We start from the raw sequence: 23,383 nt of genomic DNA, 5'->3' as shown, positions 1-23,383 counted from the left end.
ACACGATATCCTTTTTGTTTTTCATTTTTCGCTGAAATTGCGAGCAGCCGTATCTTTATCGCAGTTGCCCAGAAAAAGCTGCTTGTTGGAGTGCTTTCCGCCGGCCACCCCTGCTTTGGAAAATATATATGCTTGGCACGATATCCATATCGGCGCGCTCGGGAAAAGCGTCGCGTGTTGCTATTTCGCTGCTCCGGCAACCGGTGACTTGTGCCAATCTTTTTCCGTTGATACTGTATGTACAGTGTCGTCCACTCTTAGGGTGAACACGGATCAGCACGGCCGCGCTCTGCGCATCGAAACGAAACGGCGCAGACGCTTGGGAACGTGCTCCTCTTGCTGTACTACAGGGAAGCGATCACGGGCGTGCCAGCACCGGCGTTGGCTGGATGCACTGGCGCTCCGCAGAGCGCGGCCACGCTGAGCCGTGTTCACCCTAAGAGTGGACGGCACTGTACATACGCGAAGACGAGGAGGAAAAACGTCTACGTTTACATGCGTGAACTCATGTGTTGTAGTGTTATGGAGTGCTGAAGCTGCTCCACTGATCACCAACTTTTTTTTTCCGCGTTTCGTTAGTCCATGTCTGTACAAGAATATGTTCAATATTCCACATTTCTGTTCACATGTACAAATATATTAATATTTCCAGAACGAGAAATTCATCTCCGGGATTCTTGAGCATGGCTGTCTCCTGTTCCTGCAGCGAAAAGAAAAAAAAAAACCGTGTTAGCGCGTTCTTTTTTCTCGTAACACAAAGATCGCTAAAGACATGGGCATACTACACAACATATAACTTTAAAATATCTTAAAAGGTATACTTCATAGGTGAGCCGCCGCGGTGCATGGTGCAGTGGTTACAGTGCTCGACCGTTGACCCAAAGGTCGCGGGTTCGATCTCGAAGGAGGAGAATATGCCAGAAGCCTACTTACCCTTAGGCGCAGAATAAGGAATCTCATGTGGTCGAAATTAACGGAGCCCTCCACTAGTGTGTGCCTTGTAATCATATCGTGGTTTTGGCACGTAAAACCCCAGATATTAATTATTATTGCGGATAGTTTAGATGGGCTTGTTTAACACTTCTTTCCTATTTTTAGGTTGTGTTTAAGCTGTTTTCTTCAACGACAAGGAATGCCCTGTCAGAGCGTAAGAACGTAAGCAGCTCAGCTACATCGCAATGCGAGGCCGAAGCCCTGCTCGCCATCTCTCGGTGCCGGATTCGAACCCGGGTCCTTGAAGTATATGTGGCGATATTGAGTGTTGGCCCGTAGTATACACGCACGCCAACGCGCTCGTTTATTGGGGACAAAATGGGCACCTACGCCCACTTTGTTGCAGTCTACGCGGGGAAATTTGCAAAATTTACACAAATTGTGTACATTCCGCGACGACACGTCATCGCGCGGTATACAAACCATGCACGACGATGCGCTCATTGTGTGGGCCACCACATCAGCGAGTTTCCAGAAAACCAAAGATACCTGGCAGTGGCGCAGCCAGAATTTCTTTCTTCTTTCGTATGGGGGGTGAGGGGGTGCAGTTGAACCCCTCCCCGCCCTTCTGGGTTCAACAGCACCCCCGCCCCCTTGGCTACGCTAATGCTGCCTGGTACAGAGTTCTTGAGCCTATATCGATTCCAACATATATAAAAATAAATAAGAACTTCGCCCCCGAACTGCGGCGCGCCTGTCATTAATCTGTGCAAAAGAGATCGTCTGGGTGGTTTCCGTAGTAACCGTAGTACATTTTTGAGTCTAGTGTAAGTACTACGCATATCAGTAACTAAAGGTTCGTCCTCCCTACTATAAACATTATATCTAAAGAATAAAAGTTCACCACATTGCGGTTCTGAATGAAGCCTTTCGATACTTTCGAATTTTCGCCAGTGCACGAGGGTGCAAAATCTTAGCGATGAGCTCACCGTCTTTGGTCAACCTGCTCCATGACTCTGGCTTGGATCGTTTCGATGTCGTCCAGGTTATCGCACAGCACCCGGGCGAGCGTCACCTTCCGCAGTTCACGCAGCTGATCTGCAAGTGATCGTGCATTTGTGCGTTGTTTCTATTATTATTTTACTACGGATAGGCAGCACTGCCTAAGAGTTAATTCTTGGAATGATACATCAGGAATTCCCGGCCGCCACTATCGTCAGAAACCCGCATTTCCATAATCCTGCGCAGTGAGCAATGACGGGAGAGGCCCGATTGAGTAATGGTAATGCTAACAATTAGCCCACAATCGTAAATACGGTAGGCATCTAGCAACATGCCCCGCCCCCCTAATTTTAGAGCTCGTTTTCTTTCGGACTCAACCAATGGGGGGAGTGGGGACACTACGGTAAAACTTGACCCCCCTAATGGAGAACCTTGCGCCTACGCTTGAGAGCAAATATTCGTAGCATATAGGTATATGTCACGTACCGGTGCTGAAGGATGATGCGAGGCCCCCGTTCTCGTACCAGAACCGGTCGCCCTTGCGCATGCGCACGAACTGCTCGGCGATGAGGCAGGCGAACGTGGGACCCACCACGCCACCCAGCACGGGCTTCTCCGCTATCCCAGCCGGGAACAGGTCCACGTCCTCGATAGACCTGCGCGCTCGACGTACAATCAATCAATCAATCAATCAATCAATCAATCAATCAATCAATCAATCAATCAATCAATCAATCAATCAATCAATCAATCAAATCAGCCTTTAGAAGAACTTAAAGGGGTCATGAACCACTCCTCGGGTTTGGTGAAAAAGCACATCCTACAGAAAGCGGACACTGCTATGACCAGCTCAGGGCTCAGTCAAATCTTGTAGACGCGTGCGCTGCAAGTAGAGTCTGCAAGCGGAGTGAGAAGTTGCCATTTTTTCAGGCGCCCTATTTTCACACAGAGCCCTGTGCTCACTCTCAATCGGAGCTGCCGGCGCCTGCTGTTTGACGTCGAACAGCATAGATATCATGCTATTGGTGAATATCCGACATAAATCAAGAGCGGCGTTTTGATTAGATGCGCTGCTTACCACGAGGTGCCGCCACGCGCCGGCGCCGCTCTACATAGTCTGATACACAGTGAGCCACACTCGCGCACAGGAATCGCAACGGGAGAGAGCGATCGCGTTTCATCACGCGCGCTCAAGGCCATGACACGCACTGATATAACTTCTGTCCCCCGTGACATCAATCCCTGCTTAGCTTCCAGCGCGCTCGTCGTGGCGAGAGATGAGCCATCAAATTTCGAGGCTATCACAAGCCTGTTGTGGGTTTCCTCTGTATGCAAGGACATTCCACACGAAGGGTCGGACACAGCAAACGTTTAGAATACGTTTTAATTCACTTCCAAAGTGTACCTAAATGCCCACTCTCCCGATCGAAACCCATCGCTAGCGCGCCAACACTGACGTAGATCTGTAGGATGGGCAACGAAAGTTATAGTGACGTCACACCAAATCTGCTTAGTAACGTGAGTGACCTCCGGACCTCCGCCACTTCCGCAACGTACGTACCAGCTGTAGTGAACTAGAATATATTCTAGTTCACTATAGTACCGGCAAAGCATCGGTTGCTACATCACTCGCCGAGTTTCGATCGCCTCCTGGCTAAGTGCTTCACAGCCTTGTGTGGTCACGTGACCACGCCTCCTACACTTCTACGTCACTGCCCAACCTCGGCGCCCCGAAACCGAAACCGAAAGTTGTCCACATCCAAAGGCGATATTAAATTTTTTAGCGAGAATACATGAATTTTGGTGCGTGCATCATGCTCCCTTGAGCTATAGGAAACGCTTACAGCAAAGAACGCGCAAGCAACAAATTTGGTGGCACCACCCCTTTAAAGCGCGCGACAAGTCCACGCAACTCCGCTCGTTCTTGGCGGATTCAAGAAATCCTTGCGGTAATTGCTTCGTGACGCAATAAACTTCGATACTGACATCATTCGACCATTACTCGGGAAACGTGGTTCATCACAATTTACCGCTAAAGAAGGCCAATGACAGCGAGAAAGAAAAACATGAACCGATTGTGTTAGTTTTTCTTTTATTCTCATTATCCTGCTCAAGCTGTTGCGGAATCTTCAGTCAAGTTCAATGTTAACTCACCTTAACAAGCGTACTTAAAGCTGCCTAATACTCACGTGTACAACTTCCCAAGCGCCTGAGACGCGGCGGGTCCCACGAACTGCTCGAGGTCCTGAAAACCGCGCACGGGCTGCAGTCCGCAGTGGCGCCGCCACGCGATGTACGGTGGCAGTCCGTGGTCGCGTCCCCTCTGCACGTTGAGCGCCATGAGGTCGAGCCCGAAGTCCTGGCCCTGCGGCTGGAACAGCCGGTTGGTGACCTCGGGACTGAGCTGCTCGTCCATGCCGGAGGCCGGCTGGTTGACCAGACCCAGGACGAGACGGTCCACCGCTCCCGGTCGGAACAGGTGAGTTGGGTTGAAGAACTCCGAGTGAAGGGGGGTGTCTGCATGAGCGTAGCATGATGGTGCATCGAGAGAAAAAAATTCTGCTCTAATCCAGCGCTAATGCTGCGGTTAGTGCAGCGCTAATGGGATTCTTGTGTGGGTGTTGGGGTAGTTCTGAATTCCGCGCTAAATCCTGCGCTAATGTCTTTCTTGTGTAGGTCTTGGTGTAGTTCTGAATCCTGTGGTTGATGCAGCGCTCCACTACCGTGAAACCTGAGGAAGTGCGTAGCACGGGTAACCCAGCGATTCCATTGGAAATCGCGCGCTTGCCGAGGCGGTGGCGACCTGTCTTGTGCAGTGCGGGTATTAGCCGGTGTTTTTTCATAAGCATTTTGCGCGATTTTAGGTAAATTATTGCCATTAATTCTTGGTCATATCTGTATTTTGTATTATTTTAGTCTTTTTTATAGTTTATTGTGCACTGGTTTTGAGCATTGCTGGCTTGTTTTAGGCCTGTATTGACCACTGCGTGGCCATGCGACATGAGACAGCGGATGAACGACAAGCCGGGCCCTCAAAAGCGCTGCGCCCTTAAAAAACAATTGGCAGGCAACTAAATCATTGCTTACGGCAGCGCGCATCAAAAACAAGGAAGAAGCGGACAATGCAGGGCAGTATCGAAGATATATGTGTCTCAGATACTCTTTGGGTATCTTGTATCGCGATAAGTCTGGCAAGATATGTACCAGTGTCTGTATTTCTGATACAATAATGATGTATCGCGTATCCTTAAGATGCAAGATACATCGATTGCAACATCGTCGTGTTAAACAAAAACTCACAGGATTTCTTATGCATTCTTTCTTATGCATGTGCAATGAGCATTGTATTTATCAGGGCTGGGCAGAGATACTCAGAAAAGTATTCCGGAATACAGATATCGAAATACATGAACTGGAAGCCTAAAATACAGATACTGAGATACACTTGCCTTTAACGTAACGGGATATTTCGGAGATACTTTGGCAATAAGACGAAAAAAGTATTCCGGAATACAGTTACAGCGATACAGATACTGGAATATTTTTTTTGAAGGATGCTCATACTACGCAAAGACATTTATTAGTGCAGCATAATGTTGTAATTATAAGTTACAGCGCATCGAAACATTCAGTTCATTTATATATTTATTACAGTACCCTCAGCGCCATTAAGACATTGCAGGGCAGGGGGTGGACAAAGTACATAATTAGTAATAATGGCATAATTACAAGTATTAATTGCAATAAAAATACACTATTTCACAGCAACAGTAACAAGGGTTGGACACCGAAATCGACATACTTGGCGAACAAACTAAGCTATGCTAGAAATAACACTTTTTAAGCAAATCACTCGAATCACTAATGAACACCAGTGAATTGAGAAAAAGCACACATTTATTTTGAAAATCGGCTTTGCTGAGAAGATTGCTGTGTAGGCTTCTCAAATAGGCTGTCTTCAAACAGCGTCGGTTAAGCCTCAGCACAAGACTCACGAAAGAAAAAAAGTCTGCCTACCGCTGAAGGCGAGCACAAATTCGTGTTATAGTGAATAAATATCGCCTTCATAGCCGGATTGCCCTGCAGCGTGGCGATATCTCTTCTCGCGTCATCTAGATACCGAAACGCTTCCGCCATCACTTGGGTTGTTCTGACTGTTCAGAATCCGAAGTCTGTCCCCATCTTCGGAATCTTAAACCGTTTGACCGTGTCGGCTTCAAGGAAGCTGTCACCACCACCGACGCTACCAGCACCCATTTCAGAAAGCCGCAACAGCCAACAGGCGAAGCCGGCTCCGGCGGTGGGGGAGCCTGCTACCACAAAAGACCGTTTCACGCATGTAATCAATTAGGAACGCACCCTGACATTGGAGAGGTCGCTGATAGCGCGTCAAAGATAGCCATCTTCTAGTCACTTGCGCCGCGACTACGGGAACTGCTTTTGGAAGTGCCGCCGCTTTGAGAACTGAACGCACGCGAAGCATTGCAAAGCCTGTTCCAAGGCGGTATCCGCGCGGGGGGTCGCGAAGTAATGGCTTGCCACCAAAAAAACTTAGGCGTGCTGCACTGACCTTGAGAGACAGCGACTTTCATCGGCAGAGGCCGACAACACTGCCCCCGCGATTCTGCCGTCTGCGGCGTCGCGTGCTTTACCACATGGACCATTCTGTGCTTGAGGAGAAACCATCGCTGCCCTATCTGTCGGCGACCGGCGGAGCGCCTTTGTTTGTCTTGTCACAAAAAAGAAAAAAAAAACGCCATTCCCCGATTGGAAACACGCCTCAACACATTTCCGACACAAAAAACAATGTAACGAAATACCCGTGTCCTGCATAGTATCGCGATACAGGCGATACATCGTAAATGTATTTCACTACTGAGATACAAATACATTTTTCAAATGTATCTCGATACAGAAATACAGATATTCAAAAGTATCTCTGAAATACTATCGCGATACTCTTGTATCGCGATACTGCCCAGCCCTGGTATTTATTTTCTCTGAACTGGCTCTTGCTGTCCGACGTGTAAGTCCGGGGTGAAGGCCTCGTCAGGAGACATACGAGTCTCCTTTTGCCTTGCCTCGTGGACATATTTCATGTTATGTAACTATGTCCGAAATAAATTGAAATTGAAATTGAAATTAAGCCATCTTCTACTTCTCGGTCGATGTATCGATCCTCCCCCGCCTCCCTCCGAAAGCTCTCTGCACCTAAAGTGGTTTTGCACTGCCTCCGGGATCGTAGGCATAGCAAGCTTTCTGCACCTCACCTGGTTTTGCACTGCCTCCGGGATCGGTCTACCTTTTACCAAGCGACGATGTCATGGGATTACATCACCATGTGACGTCACGTTATGCGACATCATAGTGAAACTTTTTGCGTCATAGTGACATCATATAGTGAGGTATCATGCGACATAGTGACGCGTAGTTATGCGATGTAAAGTGACGGTTTTGTTTATATGTGACGTCATGATCACGTCATATGATGACGTAATCGCGTGATGATGATTTTTGCATCATTCGTGTTGACGCCACCGCCGATCACTTTGAGTGTTTGATGAGTCATCAAAGGCTTTCACCTTAACAAATATTGGCAGACATCTCTATCATAGTATTGAACTTGAGTGGAGACATGTGTTGCCGACATACCAGTGGACATGCCAATATAAGCTAACATTAGCCGACAGTAGCCAGCCCTAGCCAAGGTTATAATGGTTGACACAGCCTAACGTTGACACGCATATATAGATAACAGTAAGCGAATGCAATCTGCAGTACTAGCAAGTAGCAACATTATTCATATAGCCAAAATTCACTGGAACTGGTCAGTCAACATTAGCCATCATTTATAGCCAACACTTAACCGACTTTAGCCAAAAGTTAACGAATATGTGCTCGCACAAGCGAACATTAGCCATCCTTAGCCATTATTTAGTGATCACACAGCCACAGTTCGGCTCGTTAAACAGATAGATAGATAGATAGATAGATAGATAGATAGATAGATAGATAGATAGATAGATAGATAGATAGATAGATAGATAGATAGATAGATAGATAGATAGATAGATAGATAGATAGATAGATAGATAGATAGATAGATAGATAGATAGATAGATAGATAGATAGATAGATAGATAGATAGATAGATAGATAGATAGACGGTGCAATGCAAAATATGCTTAACCCACCGTTGAGCAGGAGCCTGTGCCGCTTGTCGTATCGGTGAAAGGCGTGCGGCACCAGGCTGTGCCCGAAGCGGAAGGCGGCCGCGGCGAACACGTTCGACACGCCGGGGTTCTCCGTGGTGTCGTAACCACGCCAGTGGCCCGAAGTGGCCGGCTTGAGGCCGAAGATCTGCGCCACGGACTCGCCTAGCACAGCGGGCAGGAACTCCGTCAGCGTCACGTGTTGCACCTCTGCGCCGACCACTCGCCGAGCCTCCTGGCAAAGCAGAGTGCAGTATGCATACGGGTACAACTGTAGTCACTGAAATCACCAATCATGGCATGGAGGAATGAAAAAGACTATGATGGAACGCCACGTGCCAATCTTGAAAGTGGGTTGGATGGATGGATGGATGGATGGAAGGATACAACTTCCTTAAACGTCCGACAAGGTTTAACACAACCCGGGCTTAGGTCTCCCACAGGGGAACGTCAAGGCCTTGCCTCACGGACTTGCTGGACAGCCCGCCACATCTGGATGTCGAGATTGAGCTGCGCAGAGCGGTGACCTACGTCGACGACAAGGTCTGCAGAGTAACTGACATCATTCCGGTAACTACGTTGCACTTCCACCACATGTGTTTGGGTGTTGCTGTAAGCATAGGCAAGACGCTTGGTGGGCGAGAAAACACGCAAAAAGAAAATGCTGATGGCGACGCCACCTTGAAAGTCCCGCACCAAACGTTATGGCCTCACAGACATTAACGGCGTCTGCAAGGTCTTACATACTTTCTAATCAGTAACAATGAAGTACATTGTCCTCTGAGGGGGCCATAGACTTAATGTAGCAAGTATCAGGAAATTTCATTGAGCCAATGTCGCCGAAATACGAAAAATACACTTTGAAATCAGTGACGCCACGCGCGGAAATGTCGGTGCAAAATCTAAAAATGAAATTTTTGCCTTGATTTTCTCCTCTAAGCTTATGATGGTGAAATTAACGACATTAGATTTCTCAGAGTACAATTTATCAACCTAAACCGATTGATTGTTTCACTTTAGTGGGGAATAGCTGCGTGTAGGCCATGCCCGAATTTCGCTCTCTTGCAAAAGCATAATGGCATAAATTTACATAAATCTGTTGGTGGTAGACAGTTCTCACTCCTTTCGACAGACTCGTGCAGTGCACGAACAATGTTGCCACATCCACTTGCCGTTATGGAACCAGCAATATGAAAGGTGCACAATCGAGTGTTCCATTTAACAGTGGACCGTATCTGCACGTCGTTCTGGCCCACCTGAAAGAGTCGTTCGTCGTCCCAGCTGGGGTTGAGAGTGGACAGATGACGCGCTACGCGGTTATGCTCCCGCATCCAGATGATGTGAAGCGCCGTCAGCCCCGGCTGCTCGTTCACCCTAGAATCACCTGGCGGCCACAACGGGAAAGTCAGAACAATGCACACAGCGGTTCACTGTTAAATGTGAACATCGGAGGGCGTGGCGGCGGCTCCGCGCCACCGCCGGCCCTAACGAGTTTCGAGAGAGCGCAGTGGGCGCTGTGAGTGGTGCTCTTTCGTCATCCGTTGCTGTCATGCGACGAACGAGCAACGCGCACCATTCACGTGACGAACGAGCAACGCGCACGGAGCTCACTGCGCCTGCGCAAAACACGTTTCGGCCGGCGGTGGCGCCGAGCGGCTGCCATGCGCTGCGATGTTCAGTGGATCGCTATGTAGTACAGGGTCCTCCATATCTATAGGGTGAACACCTCATTAGGTTTCAAGACCTCGTAGAAGCTGATGTTTAATATATAATTCAGAAATTTAGTATTGCGTTTATCGACACCATGATTTGACGTCATGTAACGTACATTTCCTCGTGAAGTAGAATTAACGCTCTATATTTACCGGCTTGAATACTAATTAGGTGTTCACCTTAAATGTGGTCGACCCTGTACATCAACTTAATAGAAATGATGAGCGATAGTTGGTGAGCCGTGATATCGTGCGCAGTCGATGGCCTGCGTATACCCTTTCTCATATTAGGGAACGTGCCCTGTTTTCAAATGCCCTGCTTCTTCCATGTGCATACACTGTTTCATGCTGTGCCCACTGAGCTCAGGAGTTCACATATGCCTGAAGTTCACATACGCCTGGCATTATGTGTATTCCAGTAAACAAATTTGTCTCGTATTGATACTGTGGCTTAAAACGTTCTTCTAGCTTCGTGTATCACTACGATGTGATTTGTCTTTATTGGCTCCAACTGAACGCAGGAGGCCAAGAAATGAAGCTTTTGCGCATATTCTCAAATACACTACGCGACCTATAGTGTCCGTAACGTAATATTTTTGCGAAGTCATCAAGTCATTTGAAGCGCAAAGGACATAGGCAACGCAAGTTCATGTGTCACCTGTTATTACCATGCTAGCTGACCTGCCACGCTTGTAGCTTGTTGACTTGTAGTTTTATGTCCGTACTCGTTTTATCTAGGTTTAGCAGTGGTTTTGGATCTTGCAGTTTCATATAGCTTTTATCACAACAGTGCGCATTGTGGACACGAACCTGCCATGAAACACTTGGAGTTGCGGCCTCTCTCCTGACATTCCAGGATCTCGGCCTCGGATCCCGGGGGCAGCAGGGGCTTAGACCACTTGGTGTCCAGAGTCCGAAGCATGCCTGAGAGAGCGTCGTAAATTACGCCAGGTCTCATGCTAAAGCAGCGAGCCGCAAGCCTTACTTCGCATGGCATTCCAGTTTACTAAGGCGAAAGCCTTAGGTGCCTCATCAAGCGCGAAAACTTGACCGTTGGCGTCTTCGAGATTTGGCGAGACCCAGCTGACGGTGCTTCGCGAGAGAACTGCTCGGCGACCACGCGAGTGATGCACAAAATCATCATCAGTGCCATGACGTCACTATATGACGTCATCATGGCATCACAGATAGTCAAAATTTGTAACATCATCATGACTTCACTGTGACGTCATGTAATGTGACGTCACACAATGCCGTCATCCCATGACATCGTTGCTTGGTCATAGGTGAGCTGATCCCGGAGGCACGTGGGGTGTAGAAGGCTTTAAATGAATTTGATTCCTGAGGGAGTGCAGAACCACGCCATTTACGGAAAGCGTTCAACAGGCATTTTCATTCTTTATGGTTGACGCCTCATCAGCCATGTGTGACAAGAGGGCTAACAAGGGCAACGGCCTCTCTGTTACATCGAATTCGCACGGGGTCAGCGCGTACACAAGCATGGCTCCACATGATCACCCTTTCCGCGACGCCATTGTGTCCGGCTTGCAAGACTTCTGTCAATGTTTCCTTGAAGCACTCCAAACTTTGGGCTCGCCACACGACAGTGTAAATGATATCGCGTTTCCGCGTGGTCACTGGTCATTCAGGAAGGAGGTGTCGCGGCTACTTTTGAAGTTTTTAAACGTTACATACCTCGCATGTGACTGGTGATGAAAAACACTTATGTCGGGGTGTCGTGTGTTGATATGGGAGTCCGGCACAACACTGCATGCGGGATAACTCATAGGCCATCGGCATGTGCACTGTTGCGTGAGCGACTTCTTTGTAGCCTGCCCGCGCTTCGCTTTAAGAACCACATTATTTGAACATAATCTGAAAAGAGGAAACGGGGCGGGGCAATTGCCTGCCAAACTGGCAAGGCTAGATCCGCCGGCAACCTACAACATCGGTTTTGGGACGTTAAACCCTAGATATTATTATTATTATTATTATTATTATTATTATTATTATTATTATTATTATTATTATTATTATTATTATTATTATTATTATTATTATTATTATTATTATTAACCTACAACATCCTCGTCATCTCATCTCTCTTCGGGGGCGGGGGATCAATAGAATAATCTGGGAAGAAAAAGGAGATGGCTTTCGCCTTCTAGTCACCTTAAGCGAATGCATAGGGGACCCTGTGAGCTTCTTCTGTCGCATTCATTGCTTCGCCCTTGCGGCAATACTGCGACTTTTAATAGAGAAGATGTTCATAGTCGAGGCCTCCCCGTTTGTTGAAGGCGAAGCGCTGGTCACGTGGCCTTTCGGTGTGGCGACGGTGGGATTCGGTGGAAAGGGAAGGGCTGCGCCGCGCCAAGATGGGCGATGGCGAGGCTCGGCGGAAAGGTGAACCAATTAGAGGAGCGCAAAGATGGGTGAAAATGAGCCTTGGTGGAAAGGCTGAACCAATGAACGGCGCGCCAAGAGGGGGAAGGCTCGGCGGAAAGGGTGAACCAATCAGAGGCGCGAAAAGATGAGTGAAGCTCGGTGGAAAGGGGGAACCAATGAACGGCGCGCCAAGAAGGGGAGTGTTGAGGCTGGGCGGAAAGGGTGAACTAATGAGAGGCGCGCAAAGATCGGTGAGTGTGAGCCTGACTAAGGGAGTGCATCGGCTTCGCTGTTTAGACAGTGTGCGAAGTGGAACTGGCCGCATTTTTTTCTTTGCTTCGAAGCACGGATAATTCTTATAGACTAACCTTTCCGGAAGGACCTCAGCTGGTCTGTCTCCTCGGCTGTCGAACCGTACACCGTGGAAGCGTCGATGAAGGCCGTCACCTGATTGGTGTGGTCACGCGCACCTAGCAAAAAATGAGAACACCTTTAAGGGCTCTTGTGTCTTTTTTTTTTGTCACGACAACTGGCGCACTGTAAGAGAAAGGGCAATTCCCTTCATATTAATTTGTGAACATCGAACATTGAGTGAGCGACGTAGCGGTACTCTCTGCGTTTGTTCACCCAACCGCAAAAGCTTGCGAGACGCGAAATGTTTGAGAAAGCTATATCCTCGCTTTGTCTGGCAAGATAACCTACAATTAAGTATTTCACCCTGTTGTCAATTAGCATTGCAACCTATACAGCCACCACTCGGATTACAAGCACTCGCAATAGTAGAGCAGAAATTCGCAATTGTGGTGGCAACGTGCCGTAAACTTTTGCTGTCGGGTTTACGTGGTAGGAAAGACAGACGCTCGGTATTCGCCGTAGATAAAAAGACCTCTGTTTTGTTTCGTACGCTAAAAGGCTGAAAAGCGAATTACCACCGTACCAGCCAACTATTCGTACGACTGTAGACAGCCATAATACACCCGAAATGCTACTTATTTTAAGCTTCCACAAGGGATCCGTAGAAACGATCCGATTGGACATGCGGCTGCGGTCGCATGCCAACAAACCTCCAGTAGTCGCAGACGGGGCCATTTTTCTGACGCATCACGTGACATAGCATACCGTATCGTATAGGCTTTTGACGTGTCCTCGATACGTACTTACATCTGTACGCACGAACTTAAGAAGGAAAGATCATGAAGGAGCATTGCGACACACGACTGAAGCAACCAAGAAAGCATCGTCCCAACCGGCGATTGGGGTACAACGCCCCCCCTCCCCCTCCCCCCCTCGAAACTGTACTGCTTAGCTTGTGTAGATATACACGCACACATGCAAACACATGAGCGAACATACGCGTAACTAAAGATTGCTTGCAGCCCCCGAAAACAAATTGGGGGCTGTTAAAAAATTTCTGGCTACACCCCAGATAAGAATGACCCACTGTTGGTCATTTCGTAGCAGAGGCGTGCTATATGACTGAATATACTATGTACTGTATCGCTCATCGCAGCAATAAACGCGTCGTCGTGTCGTACCCAACCTGCAGCCTCGCTTGGCGGCGGGCGCCGAGCGGCTGAACTCCATGCAGGTGGCGTCGAACTTGCGGTAGAACCGGTCCCGCCACGACACCGCGATGGCCATGCACTCCGGGTGCACATCCTCGGGAGACATCAGAGGACGGCAGCACTTGGGAGGGAACCCCGAGCGGGACACGGACAACGTGGTCAGCGACACGTCGTGGTCCACCAGCTGACCCCACTGCATCAGCATCAGGGTGACCCGCGGGTCGTCCGAGCTTCCAGTACGGTCCCGGAGCGTGGTCAGCGTCTGGCTGACCGAGCGACCGCTGGGCAGCGGTGAGCCGCCGGTCGAGACGCGGGGTCTGGATATCCCTGCCAAATGTGCAGGATGGTACGCGTATAGAAAAAGCGTAGATAGCGGTTGAAATCATTTCACACTTGTACTAATGTGCTTCATGTTATCGGCGGCAATATCTGTATTCAGGGTCTCTGCTAGGGGTGGGGGGGGGGGAGTTCTTCATTCCCACCTATTGGTAGCCAGGTGGGGGGGGGGCAGCGCTGGTATGCCTTGAAGGAGTCAAGTGCCCCTTTTGCACTTCCCCGCCGACGCCCACGGATATGACCGCAGGTATAAGGTTGTAACAGGTTCCACAAAACACAGGCCTTACAGCACACACATAATACAAAGCAACGCTTCGATCCAGTACCGAGGACTGCGGAAACAACGGCGGGAAGACGTACCGTCGGCGTACCTGGCGGGCAGAAGCCTCACGAGCGTCGAGAAGGTGGCGCCCCAGGACGGCCTGTCGAAGTTGTTGCAGCTGCCGTCGGGGGTGCGGTAGTGCAGCGTCTTTCGCGGACACACCACGTCCTCCTCGTCGATGAGGTCCTTGGGGCAGACGCGGCCCAGTGCCGTGTCCCTGACGTCGACGCACTTGACGGCAGCGTGGACGTCATCCGGCGCCAGTTTTAACCTGGACGCGAGGTTAGGCGAATGCCACAGATAGAGATCGTTCGTAACGTATATTACAATAAGCGTTAATTCAAACTAGAACAACCTCGCTGATACGTTCTTTCTTGTTACGTTTTCCCGGTTCTTACGCGCATGAAACGCCAGTGTCGGTCGTTTATTTCCCACGTGGTCACAGGGAATGAGCTTCCCGTATAATACGTTTACATTCCCGGTTGTTTCGTCCAAGAAATGTTACGGCAGCTACGTCGGCTGCTACACGTTGCCGTTCAAAAACGGTCCCATCCCCGGCCATGTGACACCATTTTTAGAAGGAGCAGCAAGATTCTCGGGCTGGCCTGGGCTGGGTTAGGATACTTTAGGTCAGGTAGGGTTGGTTTGGTTCGCTGCAAAAGCTGCAAAATTGCTTGGCTCAATCGTATGGGTTTGATTGGGTTTTTACTGCAACATTGCTGGGCTGGGTTGGGTCACGTTAGACAGGTTGGGTAGGGTTAGGTTACCTTACATTGCGTGAGGCCACGTTGGGTCTTTACAGGAAACAGTAAAACTGCTTGTGATTTCCGGGATTTCTGACAGATGGATAACGGCCAGTTGGGGAGAAGGAGCGTAGATTAGAGGATCTATAGCGTGATCTGTAACGGTTGCTGACGATTGCTCCACCCTGAACCCACCAATGAAACGTAGTACAACCTAAAGTTCACCATATTATGTACATGCGGAGACTTGCAAAGTAGCCTTCGTGGCTATGGCGCCCGTTGAGTTCATGTATTTAGGACATCACCCCTACAATAAGACAGACAGTCGCCGTCATTGAATGTTTTAGAGCGCAGGTCTTAGGCGCCCGTTTCTGCGTTGAGCGTCGTCCCTCGCCGTAACTGAGCGAATGAGTACAGCGAAAGGAGAAGGCGGATCGTGGAGAGTATGAAGAAAATGGTGAGGAGGAGAGCAGAGTGCCGCACGAAACTGCGAGATGGCGTCATAGTGCTTGCAATCTGCACCGCCAAAGCAGAAGCTCATCGCAGACGCCGAAACAAACTAAGCGCCGTCGCCTAGAAGATCCTGCCGTTCGCGCTGTCGAAGTAGGCACGTTCACACCGAGCGCGGATCCGGAAAGCGGACGCGGATTATCCGCAAAAGCGGGAAATCCGTGGCCGCTTCACCGAATCGTGCCCGGACCGATTTTATCCGCACGGTAAAGTTGGCCGCTTTGGCCGTAGCCAATCAGGGCCGAGATGCGCGCGCACAGTATAGCGTAGTGCCGCAAGATTGGTGAATTGCTCCGCCCGCGCGGCGGAGCGTGCAGAAGACAACGCGGTCGGTCTGAACAGCCGCGCGCCCTCGCTGCCTCTCCGCTTTGAAAATCCGCTTGCCCGCTTGCGTGCGCCGCGTTCGGTGTGAACGTGCCTTTATCGCCGTCGCCGCGATGGAAGCCGCGAAATGAAAAAAAAAAAAATATGCGTATATATGTGCGCTCAAGTTTCGCATTAGAAAGCGTCGTTAATTTTTCCTGAGTCACCACTTTCCCTCGTAATCTCAAGCATGCGCCCACCTGTTACTGCCAGCAAGAGGATGTCGCAGCTCACGTTAGACAGTGTCATTTGTTGCATTATTAATTATGATTTGCTAATTAGACAAGTCGCTGATGCACAAGCAATTATTGTTTGGGGAAAGTGGACAGACGAAGAAACTCTGTATTGGTCTAATAACCGTATATATTGTACGAGCGTTTCACTTGTTTTGCTTTGAGCTTGGCTAAACTTAGCTGGACATTGTACAGCATCCCTGCGGATTACCTGCGAGCAATGTATTCGGTGGCGAATTGAGAAGCGTAGGCCGCAGTCTCGTACTCTCGGGCCCCGGGACGTCGCCTCAGCCTGGGCCACGTGACGTTCTCGTACTTGGACTTCTGGAAGCCTGTGAGTAAGATGTACGTATAGCCAGTTCGGTCACCGCGTCTACATATGCAATGAAATGTGTTTTTTTATGATTTATTTTTATGATTATTTTTTTATGATTACAGGTCACCATGCAGTGTCCCCAATAGCGAAAGTCGTTCACAATCACTACTTGTTAATTACCAGTACTAACATATCAGAGGATAAAAAAAGACATTCGAGAAAAACTTGAGGAGCACACACTGCGGTGGAACGAAAACGATGTGCGTGACATTAAAAGGGTAAACGCCATCATGTGACGTCATCACTCACTCGGTGAAGGACGCATGGGTTTCTGGATTGGTCCAGCGAAGTCTCGCGGACATCTGACGTCATCATGACGTCAGAGATCGCTGACATCTTATGAAGTCATGGCATATTATGATCAGTAGCGTAGTAAGAATTTTTTTTTTCGGGTGGAGGGGGATGTTCATCCATAGTTTATGTAGGTTCGTGCATGCGTTTACATGTGCGGGTATATATACGCCCATGCAAAATTGAAACGTTTGGAAGGGGAGGGGGTTGAACCCCCAATTATAATAACTGGCATAGCCAGTGATTTTATTGTCATCATGGGGTCATGATATGCCGTCATATTATGATGTCATCGCATGACGTCATTAGGTGGCATCGTCGGTTCAATACAATCGACTGATAAGAAGAAAAAGACGCCTTTCGCCTTCCAGTTGTCTTAGGCGAATACATGAGAGACCCTGTGGTTTTACTCACTCACTCACTCACTCACTCACTCACTCACTCACTCACTCACTCACTCACTCGCACTCACTCACTCACTCACTCACTCACTCAACTCACTCACTCACTCACTCACTCACTCACTCGCTCAACTCACTCACTCACTCACTCACTCGCTCACTCACTCACGTCACTCAGCTCACTCACTCACTCGCTTCACTCACTCACTCATCACTCACTCACTCGCTCACTCACTCACTCACTCGCTCACTCACTCGCTCACTCACTCACTCACGTCACTCACTCACTCACTCATCGCTCACTCACTCACTCGCTCACTCGCTCACTCACTCACTCCACATCACTCACTCACTCAGCTCACTCACTCACTCACTCACTCACTCACTCACTCCTCACTCGCTCACTCCTCACTCACTCACTCACTCACTCGCTCACTCACTCACTCGCTCACTCCTCACTCACTCCCTCACTCACTCTCCTCACTCACTCACTCACTCACTCACTCACTCACTCACTCACTCACTCCACTCACTCACTCACTCACTCACTCACTCACTCACTCACTCGCTCACTCACTCACTCACTCACTCACTCACTCGCTCACTCACTCACTCACTCACTCACTCACTCACTCACTCACTCACTCGCTCACTCACTCACTCACTCACTCACTCACTCACTCACTCACTCACTCGCTCACTCACTCACTCACTCGCTCACTCACTCACTCACTCACTCACTCACTCGCTCACTCACTCACTCACTCACTCACTCACTCGCTCACTCACTCACTCACTCACTCACTCACTCGCTCACTCACTCACTCACTCACTCACTCGCTCACTCACTCACTCACTCACTCGACTCACTCACTCACTCGCTCATCACTCACTCGCTCACTCGCCTCACTCACTCACTCACTCACTCACTCGCTCACTCACTCACTCACTCACTCACTCACTCACTCACTCGCTCACTCACTCACCACTCACTCGACTCACTCACTCACTCACTCACTCACTCACTCGCGCTCACTCACTCACTCACTCACTCACTCACTCGCTCACTCACTCACTCACTCACTCACTCACTCGCTCACTCACTCACTCACTCACTCACTCACTCGCTCACTCACTCACTCACTCACTCACTCACTCGCTCACTCACTCACTCACTCACTCGCTCACTCACTCACTCACTCACTCACTCACTCGCTCACTCACTCACTCACTCACTCACTCACTCACTCACTCACTCACTCATATCTAGTCTTGTTTCTCTCACCGTGTTTTTGCAGGTACTTGACGCTCTCCCTCACTCCCTGGTGGAGCGCCGGCAGTAGGAGGGTGACGTTGATGACTAGATCTCCGGATGCCGGCGGCGGCGGTCCGTACATCTTCGGCCGGCGGCCAGCGACGGGATCGCACGAGACGAAGTCGCTCCTGGGCGGAGGACTCGGTATCTCCACGTTCCACAGCACCGGAGACGACGCGGACAGCGCCAGGGCACACAGAGAGGCGATCCATAGTTCCCTGGAGCCATCGAAGAGCAAAACAAAAGTTAATGAGCCCGTCAGGCCCTGCCGCAGATTTTCTTTACACACTGAGCGTTTCAGGGCTCGGTGTACGGAGCATCCTCGGAGAATAAGTCTTGACGACAACGTCTTTTAAGGAAAACAGTGGCGGAAATGGAACAAGGACGAGTCGAGAACAAAGGACTGGCGCTAACCAAGTTTCTTTTCAGACAGAGAGCTATAATCATGGAGTGACAGCTTGGCGGGATTGATGGCCCTGCCGTGTTTGGCTTGTTGTGACAGTAAAGAGCCCAACGTAGGAGATACATAACCGCATCGACGTGGCCAACTGTCGGTGTACAGCAGGGAACTCAAACTCACCACAGCAAGCGGGCCGCAGTCATCACATGTAGTCTCCCGCAAGGGCCGGGAGACCAAAGCAGAAGACAGGTATTGGGGGAGGGGGGGATGAGAGTTTGAAAAATATGTCAGATAACGTTGCCATTTGAAAGAGGGCCTTTCCCATATCTCATATATGCATCACTTCTGAAAGGGATTTGACGTCAGGTTTCGAGAAATTTATCAATACTGATCTCAAGAATCACTGAAGTCTGGACGTCGATTCTGACAAACAAGAGTTCTTGTTCTACGGTCATGTCTCAACACATGGTGACCGCACGGGGTTGTCTCACGAAACAAATGCCTGAGACCAGACACGTCCGTATAGCTCATTAACATATCTTTAATTAAATAAATATATATGGGACGAAGGCAGTCATGTGCGGCCCGGGGCAACTAGACAAAGCTCTGCGGGATGTGCCTTTGAGACCCCTGATCTATAGGATTGTGGCTTTGTGCCTCAAAAAGACACTTGGTTAGCATCAGTCCTGTGCTCTCATCTCGTCTTTGTTCATTTTGCGCTACCGTTTTTCCCTCTCAAGTCACGAACCATTTCGCCCAACAAAACGTTCTACTAAGTCACATTTTTTTCCAAGTACTCTTCCACCCAGATTGTGTGCAGCAACGGAATGCGGCGAAAGTTCAATATCTGACTGAAACTGTGGGCCCAATTCGATGGTGTGAAGCCACTTCACTACAACTACCGTATTTAGTCGCATACTATCAGCGTTAGTCAGCATTGGCTATGTTTGGCTAGTATTGACCAAATATGTCTAATATTGGCTAAAAGTGGCTAAATTATTGCCAACATGTTCTCACGCGTTGAGTGATGTTGATTACGTGCTTGTATACCACCAATATATTCGTTGAGCCTAAATGCAAAGATTGCGCTTTTTTTGCCAATTTTTAAAGATCAATTCAATATTTGAGGCGTCGAATTTTGCTTAAAAGCTTGATAGCGTTACCGTCCATATAAGGGACATGTCACTTCGATCCTACGAAACTACTGTGGAAGCTACTTCATTCAATGTCCATCTGCTTCGGACAAGTCGTCTGCTTCGGTCTTCTGTTCAAAACAGCGCCAATAGAAGACGCCTCGCTTCGCAGCACCGATTTTGGTGCGCCTGTTTTGTTTGCGTTCGTATGCTGTCTTCTACGCACCACACCGCAGGCAATCCGCCACTCCCCCGGAACCGCGCCCAGTGTTGTTCCCGCACAAGTCACTGCTTCGTAGTCCGTAAACAACAAGCACTTTTCCTTCGTAGCCATTATACTGCTCATAAACATCTAGAGAACTCGGATGTTTTCGCGACGGGAAGCCACCTTCTTGGTTCCTTGTTGCTCGCCATTGGTGGTGTTTGGTGGACAGAACTGTACTGGGATGCCTTTATACAACGTCATTTGTTCCCACTCCATACAAGTCGTCTGCTCGCGGACTTCTGCTATGACGCCGGCCCCGCACCAACAGACGACTATGACGCTAGCAAACAACGCCGCTGAAGTGCAGCCATTTTTCGCGCGGTTGTTTGTGCGTGCGTCGTCTGCTACGCAACGCGGGCAGCCACACCCACGTGCCTTGTAGCCGCGCGTCCGAATGTCGTTGCACAAGTCACTGCTCCGTAGACCGTAAACAAAAACGAGCGCTTTCTTCGGAACCATTTCAGCGCACATAAACATCTTAATATGCGGATGCGTTCACGGCGCAGGCCTTGGTTCTTTGGTTGCTCGCTCGGCACGCTAAAACTACCGGGAAACCTTTATACAAAAAAAAAAACCGTTTTTGTCCACTCTGGACACGTCGTCTGCTAGCGGACTTCTGCTATGACGCCAGCAGACGACCTAGCTGCGGTGCAGCCATGTTTGTGCCTGCGTCGTCTGCTACAAAAGACAAGTCGCTACTCCTACCGAACCCGATTAAAGCCACGCACTTCGCCGCTGTGTTTGTGTACGAGTCTCTGATTCCACGCGGATAAGAAATTAAAATACAAAAGCAAGAACAAGGACCGTTTTCTCGAGAACAATTCCAAAACTCCGTACACTGTAAACACGTTTTGACCAAACGAAAACACAGACTCTGCGAGCGTTCATCATTTCCTCCAATCTCGCGTCGCCCGACCCACGCCCCCCCTAAGGCGCGGCCAGCTTTCGGTTATTTCCTTCTCTTGTTTTTCTTTCTTTTCCGCCTTCAATGATCACCGCGTTCCCACGCAGTTCGATCACCTATCAATTTTTATAAAACTACGCTCTCACGGATCACACCACTCGCATAATAAGGACACATCTTTCCCCGTAGACGTGATGGGTCGTTAAATGTAGTACACATTGAGTTCGCGGCCAGACACCGGAGGTAATTCGAAAAGAAGCGCGGACGAACTCACCTGAGCGTCGAGTTGTTACCTTGGCCCATGCTTTTGTTTTTGCTCCAAGGACAGCGCTGCAAAGTACTACTCCACACCGCCGTGTGTTCGTCCACACGTAGTCCTTTTCACATCTCGCCGTCTCTCAACAACAAGCGCCGTGGAAGGACGAAGCGTTCCTTCACGTCTTCGCTGCCTTCCGAAAGTCGGGAGGTTGGACCGTCCGTTCGTCGCCACTCCGCCATCGTTTCTCCCTCTTTCTCTCGTTTGATATGACACCCTTTCACCAACAGCCCATCTTTGTTTCAGCGTGTAAAAACCCAGTGTTGAACAAACAAGCAATTACAAAAACTACCCACTTTCGACCCCACGTTTGGCATTTCACGATTGTTGCGCTATCTTCTAGCGCAAAAAATAACTATTAATAATAAAATTGCTCATAATTTTTGGCCTATACGTAACTTTAATTCCGGCAAACGAGGGCGCAAAAGTCGGTCAGTTTCCAAATGTGCGCCCTTTCAAAGCGTAAATTTCAAAGCCTTAGTGAACAAACACCACATTGCAAAAACACAAACCAATTTACAGCTTCATATGTAGAACGTACTTATTGTGGCGCCATCTGTTGACAACAAAAGTGACCAAGTTTTTAAAACTTTTTTCAGGTTTTATGGGCTCCCAGTTTTTTAATGCATAAAGAGATGGCGCAAACGTTTGTTCGTTATCATATTTGACAACACTTTTGGGGGGAATAAGTTCGCGACTGAACTTTTTTCTTCTACGCTGTTTTGTTTAACGCCGCGCTTTTGTTTGAGAGTGCGAGAGCGCGGCGTGTGTGTGCGATCGTCGTCTGCTCGCGCTTTTGTTCCGCCTGAGAACCTTGTCCAATCAAGTTATGCCTTCGTTCTTGTTCTTTACTTCAAAACCCCGGCCTCTCGGGTGGTTCCTGGCGGGAAAGAGGTAGTTAAACCGTACACGGAGGGCAGTCATTCTATTGTTCTCTCGCGTGTGACTTTTCTTATGCCTGGCCGCTTTTATAGAACGGCAAAAGAAGTGAGGGTGTTTGTGCCTTTTGTAGCAGACGACCTCTGCGGGAAGCGTCGTCTGCTATCCCACGGTTAGCCCCATGTTCAGTTTCCCATACCATGCTGCAAATAAATAAATAAATAAATAAATAAATAAATAAATAAATAAATAAATAAATAAATAAATAAATAAATAAATAAATAAATAAACACTCACATGACACTTATTTAGTTATTTAATCAGAAACAGAAAATGAAAACACAATATTCGTTACAACTGCGCTATGAACTAATTTTCTGAAATGATCAGACGAAATGATCAACCGCGTCAACTTTCCCTGGCATAATATCATGCATAATAGGTAAGGCCTAAGACAGATGGTATAGCATAGGCATGTTCAAGAAACGAGTCGAGTACTCCAAAAGAAGGGCTTGCAGGCTGCGGATGATGCACTTCAAGTAACGAATAATTTATAGTCAGAAGTTGGGAAAATGGGGGTATCTCAATTAAAAAAATTATAAACCGAAATACTAATAAAGCTTTGCAGAATGCAACAAAAATTCTAATAAATTCATTCAGACCGAAGCATAGGTCGGCAAAAAATGTGGAGCTCACTCAGACTCACTCATGAAATTTATTTTGCCCTTAGAGCTCACTCGGACTGAGACTCGCGTCATTTTTCTCAACCGGACTCACTCGGGCTCAG

At 48.7% G+C, this 23,383-nt stretch overlaps 1 protein-coding gene across 1 annotated transcript; it reads right to left on the bottom strand.

Annotated features, from left to right (window-relative positions):
* Positions 1-627: 627 nt before the first annotated feature.
* On the bottom strand, positions 628-21,909 carry LOC119400055 (peroxidasin homolog). Its single transcript, XM_037666974.2, has 13 exons — positions 21,676-21,909; positions 18,670-18,917; positions 16,528-16,648; positions 14,506-14,738; positions 13,780-14,136; positions 12,613-12,714; positions 10,670-10,783; positions 9,404-9,531; positions 8,130-8,382; positions 4,125-4,452; positions 2,422-2,591; positions 1,923-2,031; positions 628-700 (listed from the first exon to the last, which is right to left on the bottom strand). Exons 1-13 carry the CDS (start codon positions 21,702-21,704, stop codon positions 640-642), a joined length of 2,253 nt encoding a protein of 750 aa, XP_037522902.1. The 5' UTR covers positions 21,705-21,909; the 3' UTR covers positions 628-639.
* Between the last annotated feature and the right edge of the window lie 1,474 nt (positions 21,910-23,383).

The sequence above is a fragment of the Rhipicephalus sanguineus genome, chromosome 7 (assembly GCF_013339695.2).
Source record: "Rhipicephalus sanguineus isolate Rsan-2018 chromosome 7, BIME_Rsan_1.4, whole genome shotgun sequence".
Taxonomy (NCBI): Eukaryota; Metazoa; Arthropoda; class Arachnida; order Ixodida; family Ixodidae; genus Rhipicephalus; species Rhipicephalus sanguineus.
The sequence above is the reverse complement of the archived record's forward strand: the minus strand, read 5'-3'. Positions and strand labels throughout refer to the sequence as shown.

What these genes read in the sequence shown, in the direction of transcription:
- LOC119400055 (XM_037666974.2), bottom strand. Translation starts at nt 21,704, where the DNA reads ATGGGCCAAGGTAACAACTCGACGCTCAG. An exon ending in ACCGAATACATTGCTCGCAG is followed by an intron (nt 14,739 to 16,527) that starts GTAATCCGCAGG and finishes CCTCGCGTCCAG; the next exon opens with GTTAAAACTGGCGCCGGATG. An exon ending in GCTGAGGTCCTTCCGGAAAG is followed by an intron (nt 10,784 to 12,612) that starts GTTAGTCTATAA and finishes ACGCTCTCTCAG; the next exon opens with GCATGCTTCGGACTCTGGAC.